Source organism: Rhopalosiphum maidis, chromosome 4, assembly GCF_003676215.2.
Source record: "Rhopalosiphum maidis isolate BTI-1 chromosome 4, ASM367621v3, whole genome shotgun sequence".
Classification (NCBI taxonomy): domain Eukaryota; kingdom Metazoa; phylum Arthropoda; class Insecta; order Hemiptera; family Aphididae; genus Rhopalosiphum; species Rhopalosiphum maidis.
In genome coordinates, this window is record NC_040880.1 from 42,887,662 (window position 1) to 42,908,926 (window position 21,265).

General features: G+C 38.6%; 1 protein-coding gene across 8 annotated transcripts in view; it reads left to right on the forward strand.

Moving 5' to 3' along the window:
- LOC113555659 (protein grainyhead-like) overlaps positions 1-21,265 on the forward strand; it is a 98,093-nt gene that overhangs the window by 53,437 nt on the left and 23,391 nt on the right. For 7 of the 8 annotated variants that reach the window (XR_003405406.1, XM_026960137.1, XM_026960136.1 and 4 more), the window contains one exon: positions 10,691-11,107. The exons of the other annotated variant lie outside the window; for it this stretch is intronic. Coding sequence is in view for 6 of the 7 variants with exons in the window: in XM_026960137.1 (XP_026815938.1) it covers positions 10,691-11,107 (417 nt within the window). In the remaining variant the exon portion in view is untranslated. The remainder of the gene's footprint in view (positions 1-10,690; positions 11,108-21,265) is intronic. 8 annotated transcript variants of the gene reach the window in all.

Genomic DNA, 21,265 nt, shown 5'->3' on the forward strand with positions numbered 1-21,265 from the left:
TTATATTTATTGGCATGTGACTATTTTTTCTTCTTTTATTATTATCATTATTATTTTTATTACATACACCCGTATTTTTTATTTTATTATTATATTATTCTCATAAAACCCTTCCCGAGAGCACAATGCGAATATAAGTTCCGAGTTTAGAATTCTGCGTGCGCGAGCCAAACTCCACCGACCCTCTTACACTCTATCCGTCTCTCGTCTTATAATATACTCTGCCGCATTTATATGTGTGCCGACTGCCGCAGGCCCCGCTGACACTGCACCAGTAGTATTATATTTATATATAAGTACTTTAATTGGCCATCACAACCCGGGACTGTATATAGGAAAGAATGAGAGTAAACGTATAGAGAGAAGAAAAAAAACGGCAGATATATCAGACCAATTTTGTTTTACGACCGACATCAATCGTCAGCCATTGTCGTCGTCCCGGCTACTGCAGAAAACGGAGAGAAAAAAAATATATATATTATACTGCCGGTATATATAGAAACGACGGGTTTATAAACTGCTCGCAAAATGTTTTATTGAAGGCGTATGAAAAGAATAAAAAAAAAAAACCCGAAGAATAATAATATATGTAGTTGAGAAATCGTGGTCGACGCAACAGATATTTCGAAACGACTACCTGTAGGCTGTGCGTATATATAGATATTATATATATTTTATATAGGAACCTATGTACGAAAAAATAAATAAAAGGGGACGTTTATTACGATATAATAATAATTGTTAAACGGACTGTGTTCCGTGTTTGCGTATACAACGTTTTCCGGTCATGTATAAATAGGTATACCGCGTTTACGCATAGTGCGATAATAATATAATTAATAACCATTTGTGCGTAAATTATAATATTCATAATAGGTATACCTACATACAATTATCGTGATATGTAAATGTAAATATGTTGTAAGTTTACCGAAAATGACGGCCGTCTATCGTTTATACCGTGTGCCGTGTGCGTTTCGTGTACATGGCCAAACGCCCGTTAGATATTATTATCATTATTATATATGTACTTTATGAATGGAAACGGCTTACTGCACCATTTTGCGTGGGTGTCGTGCTTGTGAGCCTATATATAGTAGTCGTAGTACTATAGTAGTAGTAGTAGTAGTAGTAGTAGTTGTAGTAGTAGTAGTAGTAGTATTTGTAGTAGTATAGTAAATATTAATACTAGTAGTGTAGTGTAGTAGGTAGTTATAGTAGTATCTTTCGCCTCTCTTGCCGCCAAACTAGTATGCAACAACCTGTATGCACACATATTTATAATATACACTCAGAACAAGTTCGAGGGTCCGGTATTTCAAGAAATTACCCTCGGCGTGTGGCGTATACTATATAGGTAGTATATATAGCTACAACCACGTGCTGCATGGGATATAATAATAATATTATTATGTTTACCTACCTAATATACCGGTTTAAGCCCCAGCGCACAATAAACGGACATTATCGTCATTTTAATCATCGTCATCATAATACACTGTGAACACGCGTACTTCTACAGCGTACACTGCAACTTTATGTGTACACAATGTGCAGAGTGCAATAACTTCTCGAATAGAATAGATTTTGCACCTGTACAGCAAACGACAAAAGTTTTCTCTGTAGATATTACACCCGCAATGTCTCGATCGAACGTGTCACGATCGGAAAAACATCGTCAGCAACATTGAGATTTCTGCTACCGCAGTCGCAGTCAGTAATATTTAATATACTTATAACGATTCAATAATAATAAAACGTAGTATACCTATTATTATAAATATATAATAGTCTTCCTCGCAGTAAGCCGTGCACGCGAACTATTGCGATCATCATCATCGTTCTTCGTCGTTTCGAGCACGGCATTTCGATCATCACGATTTTAATCGCAAGCGTGCGGTTCTCGCGTGTATGATATCAGTGATACTTGGATGTTGTACTCGTGTAAACGTAAAGCTTGGACTATAATAATATAATATATATATTAAACACGGACAATTAACCGCAGTCATCGATCGATCGATTGCAGTGTGCGCTTACTAAAATTATTCCTGCTGCAGTAGCGTATTGTGATCGATATTTATTGTAAATATCTAACCTACTGTAAACGACGCTGTACACATTGCTGTTGTGGCGAATACAAAAATTACTACAGCCTTATATGCTATGACGTGGTACAATCCGTCGGAGGCGTACTGAAAATAATGTGGTTTTTTTATATTTACGACGACGGTGTAATAGCAGTACTTATACAATATAACGTAGCTGGCCATGCAAAAGTGAAAACAAAGACGGTCGGACCGAATTCGGCCGTCGAAGAAACTGCTGATACCTATGTATACAATTTATGCGATAATACTTCAATATAATATATTATTATCGACTCCCCGATTGTTCACAGTGTCTCGGCCGGGGAAAGATCGAGCGGTACTCGACGATTTTTTTTTCCCAGTAAGGAACGATTTGGCCCGTACGTGATACGAATGCGCGAATAGGAGAATCGTCCTGCGTGCCGTGTAGCTTTCAGCGTATAATGTTATAGGCAGAAAAAAATAGCAATAATATTCTATAAAACTATGAGAATTTTCCTCGTGATTCGCCTAGCCGATGTGCGTATACGTATAGCAATTCCGCCGTAGCATGCCGCCGACGCCGTACTGATCAAAATTCTTTGCGCGACACGTTATTATTATAATCATCGTACCTATACACTGATCGATAAACACACACACAGACATATTATATATATATAAATACGTTACTCCGTCCGAGTGTTGCGATTTTTCGCATTTTCCAATGCGAACGTTGTATTCTTTTTCAAGAATGCTGCCGTTTTTCTCTTGGTAAAAATAAGTGTATAAGTAACCGAAAAAAATTCTGTGTACGCGAGGTATATTGCAGTTTTAATTATAATCATATATTATCAAGTCTATTTTTCGCGTGAACATCATTAATACACACGATATAAGTTTCTAAGTTTGATATATACCTAATATAATATTATTATGTATGTATACAAACTCTCGTTATTATTTACGTGCTGCTGACAGTTTTTTCCTGCCGGTGACCACGTTCCGCCCGGGTGTTAAAACGTTCGTATAGATTTCTTGTCGGTCGGTAATATGTTTAATATACTATTCGCCCATACGCACACGAGAACCTGCACAATGCATATCATACCCGTGTTCTTTGTGCGCATACGTCGATATGATGATACACGTATATCTCTATAGTATAAGAAATCATTTACACACACATTCGCTGCACACGTGAGTCGTACCTATGAGTCAGATACGCGATGATATTATTATATGAGATAGACCGACGGCCTTTCACCTGCCGCGCGACCTCTGCGGTGTTCCCACAGCATATTACACGCGTGTACCGTACCTATACATAAGTACCTATACTAATATATATATATAAAACTTGTGCATTCTGATAGATTATGATATGTTATGTGTGTCCGCTGCAGAATCTTCGTCCTCCGCCCACATGTTGTTGTGGCTACACTCGAAAGGTCCTCGGGGTTAAATCGCCGCGGAAAATCTCTTTTTAAAAATATTACATTATATTGTTTGCGACCGTAATCATTATATTACTGTGATGATATTGTTCATAGCGATGATCCTGTAAATCAATACAATAGGTATAAAAATTATGATCTATACGGTGTTCGCCGTAACTACCACCGCACATCATCGCTACGGGCCAATAGAAAGCTTCGAAACATCGGCATGTATTATAGTAATATCCGATATCCTTTTATATGACACCTTACTAATTTTAATAATAATTGTATTATAAAGATTTTCACTTTAACATCTTTATAATAATATCATCACGCCTCCGTCCGGCGGTCGAATTATCGTTTTTGATTGCCAGCGTACAAATAAAATTGTTTTTCTCCCCACGCAACAACGGATATTTGTGTTTTCATTTTTATTCAAACTCTCAGCGTTGGATTACCCATCATGGTCGCAGTACCGTTTTCGCCGCGAGCATCATGTTTAATCTGTACAGAAAAAAATTAACAATTTATTTATTAGGTTTATATTATAGGGTCATAATTTATAATATTAAACCGTTACGCCTAAATGTGTGCGTAGATTACCAATAAAATATATTTTTGACGTATAAGGATTAGGGGTCGGTTAAGACTAAAACCACGCGACTTCCCCCATTGCACTATGATTTCGTCAACTACTACTTTTTGATTTTACCGGTAAAAATATAATGTAATATTAACTAAAAACCTATAGGCCGTGACTATGCACGTATTACTCGTATAGTCATATACAATATTAAACTATGAATATAGAACACAAGTCACTACAATATATACATACGCAAAAGCCGCGTATTTGTCGCGGTTCGAGTTGACGAGTTAAGTCACGCGGTATTCGCATACGCCTTGTACCTACATGACTTAAGTATAATTATTTTATATATTATGCACACTCCTCTGGGTACCCTTGAACGACGCAAAAGGCGATATTTCTACGGTATATGTATAATATAACATCGTCTCGTCGCGGCATCCCGGACGCACGCGCGTGCACTCGTCACCGGACTTGGAATTTCGTTTCTAATTTACCGTCTCAATGTTATCTAGTTTGTTGCCTATACACTATTGTAAACGCACAAGTATATAGGTACATATTTATATTGAACACAGTTATGCGGCCGAATCGATTACACACGTCCGACACGATGTAAAATGACATATACCTATGTCCTATATATTGGTATCATTATCGTCGTATGTTACTGCACTTTACGTATACTTACCTATATACCTAATATATATATATGTATAATATGATGTGTAATACGTAATAAACGCAATTAAATATTATACTGGATTACATGTCTATATATATATATATAATTCAATGTATTACACAAACTGCAGTATGCATGTACAACCCTAATTTTCATCGAGGCAGTGGCAAAATTTGCGACAAATCCTTAACCACTCCTGATTGACTTTAAAACCGTATGTTCGTATGTCTCTAAATAGTATATATAAATATATAAATACAATAGTATAATAATATCATGCATTATTATAACATTGTACACGGAGATACGGGATAATATTATTAGTCTACGACTAGGAACGCGTACTTATCCATAGTATCTATACGTATATATGAGTGTAATGATATATTATAATATTATGTATAGCTCGCCGTGTGCGGGGCACATGTTTTTGTGGTCTGCGAGTACTGAAATATATGCGTATTATCTACATTATATATTACATGCATATATCCATAATATAGGTAGGTAATATACATAATGCTTACTGGTTATATGTATAGGTACTCCGAAGCAATTTACCGGAGCAATAATCCATCTCGCGGATACACCCATTTCGGCTAATCTATCGTACATGTACGTACACACACACACACACACATATATATTATATTTTGGTACGTGAAGCCGTAAAACCGACGTGTACATATTGTAATATACTTTCGACTGTTGTTCAATTTCCTCGTCAACGTCAAAAATATTATACATGTAGGTATATATATATATAAACTCGCACATTAATATTATATATGTTATTTTCCTTCCGATATCGAATACCCGATGATTTTCATACTTATACTTATACACCTACCCACCTGCCATCACATATTATAGAATATAATATCATATCAGTGAGCGATCGAATAAGTTTTCTACCGATTTGGCAACCGAATTGTTGCGGTAAAACCTTCTCACGAGGTGATACACAATAATATGCAATTTATAAAGAACGCGTACTATATACATAAAAACTGTATAATATGTATCTTATAGTGTTTCGTTCCGACGTACCGTCCTTGTCGTTTTTCCGACGCTAAATTCGTGCTGCGCGCTAAGACAATTCGGTCGCGGTCTCTCTTGTCCACACGGCATACCTATAGCATATTATATTATACATGCCTCTGCTGCAGTCCGGACATAAATAATATTAATTACGGGTGAGCGTGCATTGTGGCACGTATAAAACGCGTTCGATATATACAAATGTATTAAATTATACGTATGTACAAAAACAATTGGCCGTTGAGGGTTAACCGCTTCTCCGGACTCGGGTGTCGTGTTGCGCTATCGGCGTATATCTATCGTCATGTGTATATATTATTATACATTATTATGTAGCAGGTATCAGAATATCTATGGTATACACGGATTGGCGCGGGCGGGCGGACGTCCTTTTTGATTTTGACACTGCAGCGTTTGCGTTTGCGGCAACCTTACGCAAAACAGGAATATCCGGTCCAAATACCCTACATCGTATACGTGATATTATAATTTGCACATGTGTGGTTTTATGTGTGTGTGTGTGTATTTAATCATTCGTTTTGATCGATCGGTGGATTAGTTGCTATGGGGTATAACGCACTCACGCGCATGTTTAAAAAATTATGCAATTGTACGATATTTTATTATTATTGTGCACGGACAGAAAAAACGTTATTGCTCTCTAGGTCGATGGCACGCTACTTTGCCCAGTCAGCGTTAATTTATAAATCAACATTTCTCGTTGACGCGTTTTCACAGCAGCCGAGTACTTACACTTGTATAGGTATATAACCTTCTCTGATACCTATATATATATTATAACTGGGTTAAGTTGAACGGGTCTACTCGCAACGTTTTATGGAATTTTTTGCGTTTGCGAGGAAAACATAAAATAACAACACACGACGCACATAATATTATTTCATTGTATTCAGTGGGTAGTCAGTTTTTTAGTATGTACCTATATCTAAAACATTGTCATCCCTTTTTCGCCTCGTGGTCCCCCAAATAAAGTGTAGGTACGGTATATATATACATACGATCGTATTAATATTATATATACCTATACATAAGGTTTGAGCCGAGTATAACAATAGTTTCACGAATCATATATTTACTGTCGAGATACCTATAGCTATGTAGTATATATACAGGATTTACATTTTTATCGACTTCCATCTTGTTTGGGGGTAGATATCATATTATATTGTTGTTATTATACACTATATTCACGTATGTATATGTGACGGGACAACTGCGGTCCCGAGGCGCAATCATCGTGATTACAGTCATTTGCATATATGTGTAATGTGTATGGTCTGTTCACGGCGCGCATGTATAGTATTATAACTCTTCGGATAACTTCGTGTACCAAATTAACGGTGTTATTTCCCTTCTGTCCGTATATAACATAAAAATATACTATGGACACGCCGTCTTGTCGCTGTATACATGCATGTAGTTATTACTTAGGTAGGTAATTTTTATTTTATTATCTCCTACAAATCATTTGCTCGGCGACGGCTCTGGGTACTTATATATCCATATATATATATATATATATATATGTGTGTGTGTGTACGTATGAATGTATGTGTGTGTGTGTGTACATTACACCTATATGATATTAAGAACATCTATGTAATAAATATATACAGTACACACCCCGAGTATAGTATATAGGAATGGCGACGGCGTTGAAATTCCCATGAGATCGGTTGCTGACAAACGACGAAAAACCAGTAATCAAAATTATATCGTCAGTAAAAAACTGACATTGTTGTTTACGTATATAATAATAATAATATTATATATCTAATTTCCGTGTGTTTCTTATACACATACTAGCTGTATGCACCATGTCTGGGACCAAAACAAAAAAATACCTTACTCGTTCGGCGCCCGCGGATGATAGTTCGAAAATTACATTGTTTGTTTTCTTAAGTATAATTATGGTAGTTGTCCTTTTTCTATCCTGCGGATGATATACCTTCGGTTTACGTATGGAACGTTGTAGCGTGTGTATCATTTTCTTTTTTACTCGGAAACCCTTAGATTCCACTTCCGACAATATCTGTAGGGGGAACGCGTAAATTGTGACCTATTTATTATCGACGACTATATACCGTATCTGTATAGACAGATCTCTACTACGAGAAGGGCGTACGGGTATACCCAGTAAACAAACCGTGAACATATTTGTCGAAATCATGAGAATTTCAAGCATCGCAGTGGTGAAAATAACAATAATAAAAAAAACCGTTACTCTGTGCACACACATAACCTTTTTCGTTTATTATTATTATTATTATGTTTTTAATCGCGATATTTAAATCGTACGACACGACTTCTAATCCGCGCGTACGCCGCATCATTCATTATATCTCCTTCAAACACACATACACACGCATTATAATACCCGCTCTCGAAAAAAAACAAATATCGGAACTGCGATAAACGCGCGACATGCGCTCGCACTCGGCGCGCTCCTCATTTGTCAATGTCGACCTTTAAATCCTTTTCGCATCAAATAGCCCCCGGCTTGGCGTACCTATACATATTATTATTATACATATAAATCGCGTGCAGTGTGTGTATAGGCTCGGTTACCCATTGTCATCAGCAAGAACGTCGTCGCATGAATAGATCCGCAAAAAAAAATCACTCGTTGCGCAAGACCGCCGCTGTTTCGTAAATGATTTTCAAAAGGGTTGTGTAAACACAGACCAGGAGGAAGCCAAGCATCGCGGGGTGCAGTATAAACCTACATGTAATATGTACCCGTCGGCGCAAAACGCAGTTCTCATGCACTCCGATCACTGTCTCATCCCTCCCTCCGAGCACATTGTATGGTGCGCGCGCTATATTTATTCGGAAATCTTATAAAACAATTAATCACCCGGGGGGGTCGTGCGTCTTCCGACTCGACATCCGATTCGTCGCCGGTTCCTAGATTACGTTTTTTTGTATGGTTTTCGAGATCGCTTCATCGTCGATGCGATGACTTTTTTGCCACTTCATGCGCACAACGCACATATCACCACGTCGAAACCGAGAACGCGAAACAAGTCGCGCATTATTTGTATTATTCCTGTGTCGATGTTGTAACGACGATCTCAATATAGTACGCGAGTGTAATATGTGGTTTTAGAAAAAAAAAAAAAAAAAACTGCGTCATTGATTACGTCGATAGAATATACGATTTCGGTCGATTACGAAAAACGAGCGCGTAATAATAATAAGTTGTTCATGAATCACTGTTGCCGATATTTTGTTACACGAATCCCGTCCGTCGAGCGAAAAATATACGATAATAAATTATAATAATACGATATATATATATTGCACGTGGTCGCGGCGTTTACACGGCAGCGTGGAGCGGAAAACGAGAAAACGACGACGACACTTGTTAATGAAACCGTTTGGGGAACCGTCGTGGTCGTGGTCGGTCGAATGCTCGGCGCGCGTGTGCAGTGGCACAACAGGTTCAGTTTTTTTTTTTTAACGAGACCAAAGGTCACGGCGGTAAATATAATATACTATTTATACAAACAATATAACACGCACACAACAACAACAACGACTACTACTATAATAACTACAACAACAATATAATAACAATAATAACTGGTTATCATAGTACACCCGTATATTTTATCCTGTGCGGTGCGGTGGTCGGTCGATTAGCTGTGTTAGACGGGCGAGCGGGCAGAACTAGTTTCGCAGTGGCGGTCTGCCGGGCGCGCACTTTTGGTCCAGTTTTTCGGACGACGACCGATTCTCCCGACCCAGGTGAGGTGATCGCCCCCCCCCCCAAATGGCAATTCGGTGCCGCGGGTGTTGATCGGGCGACCTTTGTTTTCGGCAACCGTTTATCACAAATCACACTCGGTGGAGTGGAAGAGGAGACGCCGTCATCGCCGGTCGCGCGGTGTATGTGTATATTATGCTGCGCAGGAAGCCGCCGTACCGGCCGAGAACCGGTCGATCGAACCGAACCGGTCCGGTCTGGCGCGCGCACAAACGAGAGCCCCTCGGCGCCGGATATCACTCCGTCTACCACATAATAATAATAATAATAATAATAATCGCAATAATAATAACACAACAACAATGCGCTGTCATTCATCCGCGGTCCGCGCGATTCATTCACGAAACGCGTGCCCCGCTCGTGATCTCGTCCGTCGCCGTTTACTGCGTTTAGGCAGCGGACACATTGTATCCGACGATACCCGCAGTGTACACGTGATCTCTTCTTTCCGTGTACACCGTCGTCGTCGTCGTCGTCGTCGTCGTTATCACACGACGACTCGCGTTAATTATTTTTTACTATTGTCGGACGACGCGATCGATCGACGGATTTCACTGGAAAAACAGTGAACTTTCGTCGGCCGATTTGTGTTGCGACGTCGTGTTGCCCGGACACGTACTCGATACGACACATACCTATACACGTATATAGTAGTAGCGTCTAATGCGGTGAAAGTCGGCCGCAATAGTCGTTTGAAATCTATAACATATTTTTACCATTTAGTCGACTGTGCCCCCACCACCAGACCGTTGTGGGAATGTACTGTGTATGTTTATATATTATATATAGTCGCGAGTAGTTGTAATGATGATAATAAACGCGATCGTTTTCCGTTTAAAAAGAGATTTCTCGACAAAAACGCGGCGATGGCTGCGGCAGGTCTCACATAGTTTTTGATTCGCAAAGGCTCTGTCGTAAGGGCGCGGTTGTATAAACGGTAAATAGAAATGAAACTGGCCATAATATTATATAATTAGTGTGCGTATTCCTTAAAACTTGTGTGTGTACCTACCCTACCTGTGCGATAGTGATATCTGAACGGCGGACGTTTTTTTTCGCGGGCTGTTTTTGTAGGAGACGGCGGGGTAGCTGCAGCGAGGACGACGAGGTCACCGGCGCCGTTGTTGACGGCGACGGACAGCATCACCACCGCCGGCGACACGATCATCACCGCGACGACGGCATGGCCGATTCGGACACGAACGGTGGTGGTGGCGCCGGGGGCGGAGGAGGCGGCGGCGGCGGCGGGGGTGGCGGCGTGACCGAACAACCCGCCGAGCCGGGTGGCTGGAGGTCGTCGTACTACGAACATCCGCTGACCGCCGCCACGTCGGCCATGCTCAACATTTCGGGCGGCGCTGCCGGGGACGAACAGGGCCAACAGTCGGGACAGGGCCAAGGCGGTGCACCGCTCAGTTTCGTCTACGAGTATTACAAGCTGCCGCACTTGTCCGACTCCGTCAAGGACAAGCATCTTGCCGACATATGGCCGTAAGTGCTGTCATAGCGCGCGCGCGTCTTATCTGCGTGACCGCTGCCGCTGCTACCTCCGCCGCCGCCGCCGCTTGTATTTTTTATCTATCGCCTATATAATAATATATAACTCGTCCTTTTCCTCTAAATATGTATAATATTATATTCACGTGTGTGTCTTGGCCGTTTGCCGTGTTTCAGAAATAACACAATAACCTAAAAAACACGTCGACGCATCGTTGATATTATTATTATTATTATTATTATTATTATTATAAAATAACACAGTATAGTAGTCATACAAGATAAACTTAACACTAATGTTTTCATATAAAAATATGCGTAACTGTATAACACGTATGCGTATATACTTAAGGTATGCTTTTTTTTTAACAATTTACGCTTATGAGAGGATGGTCTCCGTGTCACTTGGAGCGTATAGGCTCATCCGTATTGTCACCGATACGCATGGTGACGGCAAAAAACGAGTTTCCGAGAGTCGTCGTTTATATTGGAAATTTATTATTATCGTATGGCCATGTAAAATCGAAACCGTGTTCCGCAATACCAAACTAAAATGTCATTTTCGAGGGCATCTTGTGCATAGGCTCCTTGTTTAATTTTTTTTTACGCCCGACACTGATTTTAAGCTAAATCGACATCATCTGTACGGTCGTCGATTATATAACATACCTACGGCAGCTATTCAAAAAGCGCCGACATTGTTATTGACAAATATTTAGTAAATATACGTTTAACGTGATTTATGATAGTGAAAATACATAATAATAATTTATTACACCTAAGATCGTCTGCAATAATGTACACATTAATTCAACTAGCAGTTTTCTAATACGATAACATATTATTTGTCCTCTTAGACGCGCAATCGGCGTTATAAGTACCTTATACTTGTAACACGAAATTAAAAAAATTATCATCTTAACAATCGTCTTTAACTCGACGTTATAATGTTACACGCATTCCGTCCGATATAACTGTAACGATACAGCGTATATACCTATGTATCGTGTGATATACACGTATCCCTTATATCTGCGGTGATATTATGTAATGTGTATGCGTTATTGCACCGATACGAATATAATCTGATATTGTAAATCATGCAGTATAACATGCATATTATGTAGATACCTACAGGTAGTTTTCGCCACATTTAGAAATTAACAAATAAAAAAAAAACCCGGTTGCGGTATATGCGCTTGTAAACTATGTACACATACGATGTTATCGTATATACACGATATTATTGTGCTAGTGTCACATATAAAATGGCGGGTACCTATACTAAAAAACAAAATATTTAATATTATAAATGTATCAAACGCCCAAATAATAACGTATCTTGTTAGGTGATAGAAATTCAAACTGATTTTCTGTACCAAATGTGATATTTTTAATAAATAAATAATTACGAAAACGTCTGTCAACGATCGCAATAGTCCCACGACCTATTATGTAAAATCATACTACTCTTCCATAATAGCCTTTAATACTGCGGAAATGGGGTTCTTTCATATTGCGTTGGTTATATTATTAAATTATGAAATATGAAAACGCCTTTTCGATGCCCAACATAATATAATATTGTTCTCAACCTTATGAAATATTACAGAATAGGCCGTAACTCGTGTCGTAATTGAAAAAAAAAAGCTTATCAGTCATTATTTTAATACTGGTGTTTGATATACATGACAATAAATTATGCGATTTATACACCGATAGGTTATACTTGTAGGTACTTGTCAAAATGTATCGATATATTTAAATTTAATTTGTTATACTAAAAATATCTGAAAATAATGTAATAATATTGTTTAGGACTTCAAGTACTACGAACAAATAGCGTAAATAATTGTAAATACACCTATAAAATATAAGTACATATCATAATAAAAATCAACATTTCATTGTATTGTATACGTACAAAATTGATGAATAATAATAATTATTAATAATACACTCTTATTAAATAAATTGCCTTTATAACATACAACGTATTACATACATGCTTGTGTACTTAATATATTTTTATGAATTATACATAATACATTAATACGAACTGTAATTTAATCACATTTGCCGGCCACATATTATTTACCTGCTTATACTTGCACAATCGTGCCTTAATATCTATTACCGTTTTGATCAATATAAAATTATGCATGCATTATCTACTAATCGGGCTCGTGCACGTTTCGACTTTTTCAAATATCGATTTTATGACTAATTTTTGTATATCACTGGAAGGTCGTGTAGTAACAAGTGTATACATATACATAAAAATGACATATATACTTATGTATACAACACATATAGGCATAGAGATGCGTTACATATATTTGCACGTTTCACTCGAAAATTTATACGGAGACGGTGAAATGTATTTTTAACGAGTGCACGCAGACGTTTATATAAAACTCGATATTCGGTCGCGTCCGAAGAGCGCTTATTATATATTGCAATAATGATAATAATATTATACGCCATTGTTTTATAAGTATAACACCACTGCGTAGCGACACCGACACACTATATATATCTACCCATACACAATATAATATACGATATATCTGGTTAGCGGCGGGTCGCAAAAATATTATGTTCGGTTTTTTCTTTCTTCTTGTAATTGGTTAGAAACAATAGAGATACGTATTTTGCCTCTTTAAATCAGAAACCACCGCTACTTTTATACAATATATGTTTTTTTTTCGTCGTTATACAGAAATGTGATGCGCATATTTCAGTCGCGTGAGAGGGTTACCTATATGGCTTCGTCATTAACTCTCTTAAAGTCGGCGACGGCGGTTTGTCGCGTATTCCATTATAAAATATATAGATGATACATATTACATAATATACTAGGTACTTAGACCAACAAGACGCGACTAAACCCGGTCGCGGGATCTTTGATACTAATAATATCGAATTACCAGACGAAACCGGGCGCGCGCGCATACACACACAAAAATTAGGCCCTCCGGGTTCTTTTGTGCACAGGTATTTATAATATTGTTATTGCGGGACGTGATCTATAATTTATAGCCTCGGCACGGTATACACGCACACACACACACACACCTACCATATATACCTAGTACGATACGCATACCGTATAGTTATGCGATCGCAATTATAACCCATTGTCGTAACGTATTCGGCCGTCGTAATATTTCATAGCACGCGGGCGCGAGCAACCCTTTTTTGTGTATACGTTCCTATATAATATTTTACGTGTTCGTACTGCGCGTTTGTGCGCGTTATAATACGCGCTCGGTCGTATATTATAATATAACGTACGGGAGGTCTTGTAAGCGCGTGCAGTTGTGTACGCGGCACATTATGTATGTACCTCCACCGCGGCTGCAGCGTCTCATCCGAAATATGATATTCGGCATCGTCTAATTGTCGACATTTAACGGACGAATAAATCCGAAGATTATCTCGCTCGCGGACCACTCCCCTCGCGCGCACATCTCGCGCATACAGCGTGATCGCAATACTAATTTATATCGTATATATATATATATTATATACTTTTGAGTATATATAATGTATGTGCATAGGGTTGAGGCGGCGCGGGCACGTCGACCAACCGGAGAATGCATTCCCGGACGTGACTCGTGTATATAAGACGTGGGAAAAATATATATAGCCCGTTTATAATATGTTACTCGATTTATACATGCACATTATATACATTGTAATGTATTTAGTTAGGTTTTCGAAACGTCGTGAATTTCCATACGAGAGAGCAGCCCACCGCGGACGCGCCGTCGTTAAACGGTACGAGGTGTCATCTTCGGTTTCCAATCCGTTTAATTCGGCATTGGCTCGCGTCTGTCCGAATGGGCGTGGTGACCGCCCGAGTTCTGAGCGCGTTCATCGCGTACGGGGCTGGGAGGGGCGCTCTTCGCCTGTCGTACTATAAGACTGCAGCAGATGACGATAACACGAATACATATTAATGTATTATTACGCTTTATATATATATTATATACGGCGTGATGGACAGTCGTAGCGCCGCCCGCGTTTATATATCCGCGATAATCTAATAGGATATTAGGCGAGTGTGTGAGCCCGGAGCCGCGCTGTGTAAGTCGTTTGGGATAAAGATCTAAAAATCAATCTGCGCCGATACACAGTATACTGCCTATTTTCACAATGTATATTATATTTATGGCTTATGTGATATAACGGTTTGGTTTTTTTATATATATTATTTAGCGCGCGCTATACCTCCGCCGCCACAGAGTTTCGGCCTCAGTCTTTTCAACGGATCCGATCAGTAAAACTTACTACGCGCGTATATTATTATATTATTACAGATATATAATCGCGGTGGCCGGTCGTGCGTTAAAGTCTCTTCTGTATGGGACCGCAGCCGCCTCTCGTCCTCGTAAAGCCGTTTTCCCATTTCTCCGATCCGATCGCCACAATATTCTATTTATATGTATAGGTAATCCGTGTTGCGGCTGTTCGTATCGCACTTCGATCGCAATCTCTGTGGTGTATTATATTATATATACGATTACATCGTCCTTTGTGTATATGTGCCCTCCGAAGTTCGTCCAAGAGCATTACATTTTGTATATACGTATAAACACATTTCAATAAATATCGTTACACGCAGCGTGTAAATACGTATATATACACGAGCATATATCAATATTTGTAGTGCTAAATTATGATTGAAGATCTTAATGTTTACTTTGCGATTGATTTTTACGACCGTCCAACGGCTGTTTATTTGCGCGCCGATTGTTTTATACTGGTCAACGTCGTCATCGACAATATACGCATATTATCGTCGGCTCCCGATCGCGTGTGCAGCACTATAATTTGACGAGCTGCCGCAGCAGATGACGTCCACCGATATATATACGTTATATAATTGTATGATGAACACGGCGACAATAAATATGATATTTTATTACTTATTTCACCGGCTACGTCTGGTGCTGTGTTTATACGCTATATTGAATATATAGGTGTACATGTATATATGTGTAATAAATTATATGAGAATAAAAAATCGGAAAGAAAAACCCGATTATTCGCATCCAGCACCGCCGCTGGAATAAGCGTCATTATAATATATATCGGCATAATTATCGAGAGTGGCTTAGAAAGTTATCTATATGGAAAGAAAAAAAAACTGTTATCGGTTTGGTTTTTATAAAATATGCGCCAAGCGACGGTAGTGGCGGCGCAGGAGTGCATATAGCAGTATAGGACTGATTAAATCGGTCTCCGTTGCTGCGGCGGCTGTGTTCCTATATTATATTATATAGGTATATAACAGTGTTATATTCAAATAATATAATATATTACATGCACACGCGATCGCGGATGACCGAAACAACTTTCTAATTAGACTTGTGCAATGACATTTGGGAAGAACGAGCGCGCGCTCGCGCCTGCGTCTCGATGGTGAAAACCAGACGTATAAAATAGGTACATTAATTTTGGCGTTTTTGACAAGTTTAAGCTAGTGCTGCAACGAGGCGGGTTTTCTGATTTTTTTTATCCATTTCGTCCGTTTTTTTTTTCACTTACCTATATTTCGTTTTATGTGTGTGTTCTGCAGCTTATGGCTAAAACCTGTTTTTTCTAATATATTATATTGTCGTCGTCAGTCGCGCGCGCTCGATCGCTCACCACCGCCGCCGCCGCAAAGATAGACGATCCGACACGCAAGTCCTGCGTGTAACATTACGACGGACCGCGATATCAAATGTCCAGATCCGGTTCTGCGTGTGTGTGTGTGTATGTGTAAAATGAATATAATATGTGTATATTATGTGTGTGTATAGTATATATATATATATATATGTGTCGCAGTGCGTATTTATTTATATATATATATATTATATACACGTGCAGTTTGTTGCCGCTGTACCTTTTAGAGGAGAGGTCTTTCACACCGTTTGAACTCAATTTTTTATTTTAAACACGCGTACGTACACGCTTTAATTTCGCGCTCATTACGCTATCAATGGAATAAATCGTTACACGGACGTGTCGCGGAGACAATCACATGTAGCACTGAGCCCGCGTCGTATATATAATATCGTATTGCGCGGCGTGCACAGTATACATTTATATTTATATAATATGTGTATAATATTATTTATCATGTGTTATGCACATATGTTTAATACAACACGCTAATGACCCGGCGTCGGGTTGTGTGACGAACGTATACCTATAAAAGTGGTGGTGTTTGGCCGTAAATTGACACGTACCGAAAAAATAGCAGCGGCGTTGAGTGAACGAGTGAGTGATGCCGTGACGAGTTCATTATGACAAGCTCAATGAAGTGATGGGAAATCGGGTATTCGGAAAGGGTGCCGGAGCAAACGCACTTGGACGACGCCGCCACCGTCGGTTGCCGTTCGTCTCCCTCATTTTTTTTTTATCATATTATTTATTATTAAAATAAACTAACTAGAAGAATCCGTTGGTGCGTAATGTTTTCCAAAGGGGTCGCGCCGCCGCTCACCCTTATACGTATGTAGGTATGCACATACACACACGAATATAAATATATATGTATGTGTATAGTACTATTATATAGTCTTATTGTGTAAGAATACGGCTAAAAAGGGGTTGTCGTGCGTGTTGTAAAACGAAACCGATCCCAACACCTGTCCGATGCAGAGTGTATATATGCAGTCGCAATCCTATTTATTATAATACGTATATATATATATATATATAAATATGTATTAATTTTGTGTATAATAGGTTTATGTATATTTTAATGCAACAGTTTCCTACGATGACCTTGTCGAAAACCGATAAATGGTTAATACGCTGCTTCCTCGTATGTTCTACATCGTATGAGTTTCAATTATAATATATTAGTGTTATATTATGCATTGAAATAATATGAGTTCATATTATATAGATACACCAAAAAATCAGAATCCGCAGACTGCACACAGCACAATCACAATATGACGTCATTGCTATTACAGCGAAAAACGTGTGAATAAGCTATAATAACAAACGAAAAATATAGTACCACGTGCAAATTTACTCCGTAATTATACTATAATATCGTAATATGCACGAAATTGGCCAAGAAATGTGTGTGTGTGGTTGTTTAGTTTTTTGTTGTTTTCTATTTCCTCGTTTCGAGGTTGCGCCTCGGGTAGTCGGGTATTGCTCGAACGCCGTTCGCTGTTTGGACCGAAACAATATTTTCCTCAAACAATTTCATCGCATTAACATATTTGTCGCGAGAATTAATATTAATTAATACGAAATCGTCTTGCTAGTCGCTGCTCTCTGCGACCATCGTGACAACGCGTATTTACCAGATTTTGGCAAACCTCATACCGCGCATATATTATATACTATATCGAAAGATAAATACCACACACGTGATATATATTATTATTATGTAAATAGTGGTCGCGGCGGTGTTATTAAAATCCCAGTAAAATATATAGCTCCGGGATGGGGGATTATCATTACATTAATTACTATAACGGCGGCGTTATTGCTTTTTAAAAAACCATTAAGTGTCCGGTAGTCGCGTTGATCGATTAACCGGAATGATTATTAAAATATTATGTACACGTATATAATATAATATAACATTATGTATTATATATTGAAGTAGCTGCTACTATATATGGATGGGAAAAAAAAAAATAAAATTATACGTTCTTAGTTTTTTTTAAGTGTTCTAGTTGTTGTGTGTCCGCGATCGTGCACATTGTTACTGTATAATGTGATTGAATATAATAATTCGATATCATGGGAGTGGGATCGACGGGGGTTCAGGCGGGTCTATCGGGTTGACCGATCGATCGGAGAAGCCGCATCACGGCTATTAGTTGCACGTCAATCAAAACGGGGTGATCACGGACATTTAACTTATTATTATTGGTATAGATCGCAAGCGCACCGCCGCAATAATGGTGATGTGTACAAAACATTTCCGTCCGGCCAGCGATATTTATCATCGGTCTTTACATATATACATGTATATAATTGTTTCGCGCGGAAATCTTGTCCGCCCGCGCCGTTTCTAATTATTAATCACCTCGTTGAGCGCAGATGTATTTATTATGTTATGATGACGGGTTGTGTACTTGAGTGTGTGTAGCCGGCGATGTGAGCGGTTAACGATAAAACGGCTGCACGAGTTTCGTCCGAGTTAAAAACGATGTGTTTAAAAACGCATTACACGTCGTCGACGGTACTTATATCGCGTACACTAGTAATAATCATATCGTCATGACTCGTGATGTATATAATGTATAATATAATTTATAATATTATGCGCGTTAAACAGACCGCTTTGGCTGTAAAGATAATAATAATAATAATAATAATAATAATAATCGTGCTCGGTGAAGATCCTAATAATAAAATAATGTTATAATAATACCGTAGTAATATAATAATAATACGGACAATTGAAAAAATTATTTCGTCTCGCTATGGACGGACATTAAAACGCGATTATGTATACGACGACCTCTGTCCGCGGGTCAATTATTATTAGCGTGGTTATGTTTTTCGATAATTCACCGATCCGTTTGCGGGCGATGGATCTTAAAGAGGAGGCGCACGAGACGGATCGACGCGGCCTTTATTTACGGTTGAAAAACAAAAACGATTATTAATAACTCGCGGGCGTCGTTAAAATCGCTGAATTGAAATCTTCGCCGCGTAAATCATATTATAATTGGCCACCGTTCGGAGGAGGAGCCGGAAACGGCAGCAACAACAGTTTGATGGTGGTTATATTATGTATCCACTATAGGTATACATCATCGTATAGGTGTCGTAGAGTGAGTATACCCGAACTTCTCGCGTGTGGGAATATGTTTTATTACAACGGATTTATATTATCAAGATTAATTAAAAAATGCCTTACAGTTATATTTAAATGAACGTTTCGTAACAATGGCCTGGCTGTTAACATATATTACTCGCCGTGTATATACGCGTATAACGTTATATTATATATGTATTATTGTTATTAATATTATGTATCCCTTAACAATGCGCTGAAAAATTCTTATCTCGTAAACCGGTTTGTGCGCATAATTTCTCGGGAGACGTCGCGATATCGGGTGCGCGTACACAGGTACAGGAGCAGCCCGCAGTTAGGTAATAATAATAATAATAACAGTTTATGTGTATACTACTATTAGAACGGCGGCGAGAACCCTGCACGAACAGAAGGGATCTCGCGCCGGTCCGCGTGAGTCGGTCGTCGTCGTATCCTCTCTTCTTCGTCATTGCCGCCGCCGCCGCCGCCGTTCGTTCAACCCTCTCCTCAAGCTCGTTTTCACACTTCACATTAAAATATTATTAATAACCGCGGCCGTGCGTATTTCAATGTTCAAATCGTAATATTAATCGTAAAATTTGATGTGACGTCGTGGTGATAAAATAAATATACCGTATTTGTGTCGCGTATCGTATAATAAAATATTATTATGATTTAGTAGTTCGCGAGAGTTTCGCGGTTCCGGGTTTGTCCCGTTCACGTGTAAAATATTATCATATCGTGGATACATGGTCGTCCGGGCTTTCTAATTTCTAGCGACGACGAAATTTAAAAAAAAAAACATGTTTTCGACCTGGTACGAGTGCCCGGAATCCGACAGGACGCAACACAACGTCCACTAGGACGATTTATCGTTTTACTATAATGTTCGTATTCATATATATATATATATTATATTATATATTTTTTTTTATCGATCGCGTGTATATTATAATATATTAACTCTTAGCGACGGGATAATTATTTACGTTAATAAGAATACTCTTACGTCACGTCTGGGTATAATATAATAATATATTATTAGGTATATGATGTTTATAGTGGTCGATGATTTTATATTTTTATTTTATTTCTCATCATAATTAGCGGCCGGGACGTTATATTTATTATTTTTGGCTATTTGTGTTCCACGAGTCGATTAAATTTGCATAATATAACGACTGAACGACGAGACCAGATCACAGTTTTATGAGCTGCATGTTTTTTTTTTCCTTCTTTCGGTTTAATGGCTTTGCGCAATCGGCGGTTTAATGGAAAATTCAACGAATTAGTTTTGAAAATAAAAAATTAAAAACCGTGTTTTATTATAACTTTGCCTAACAATAATATGACATTGC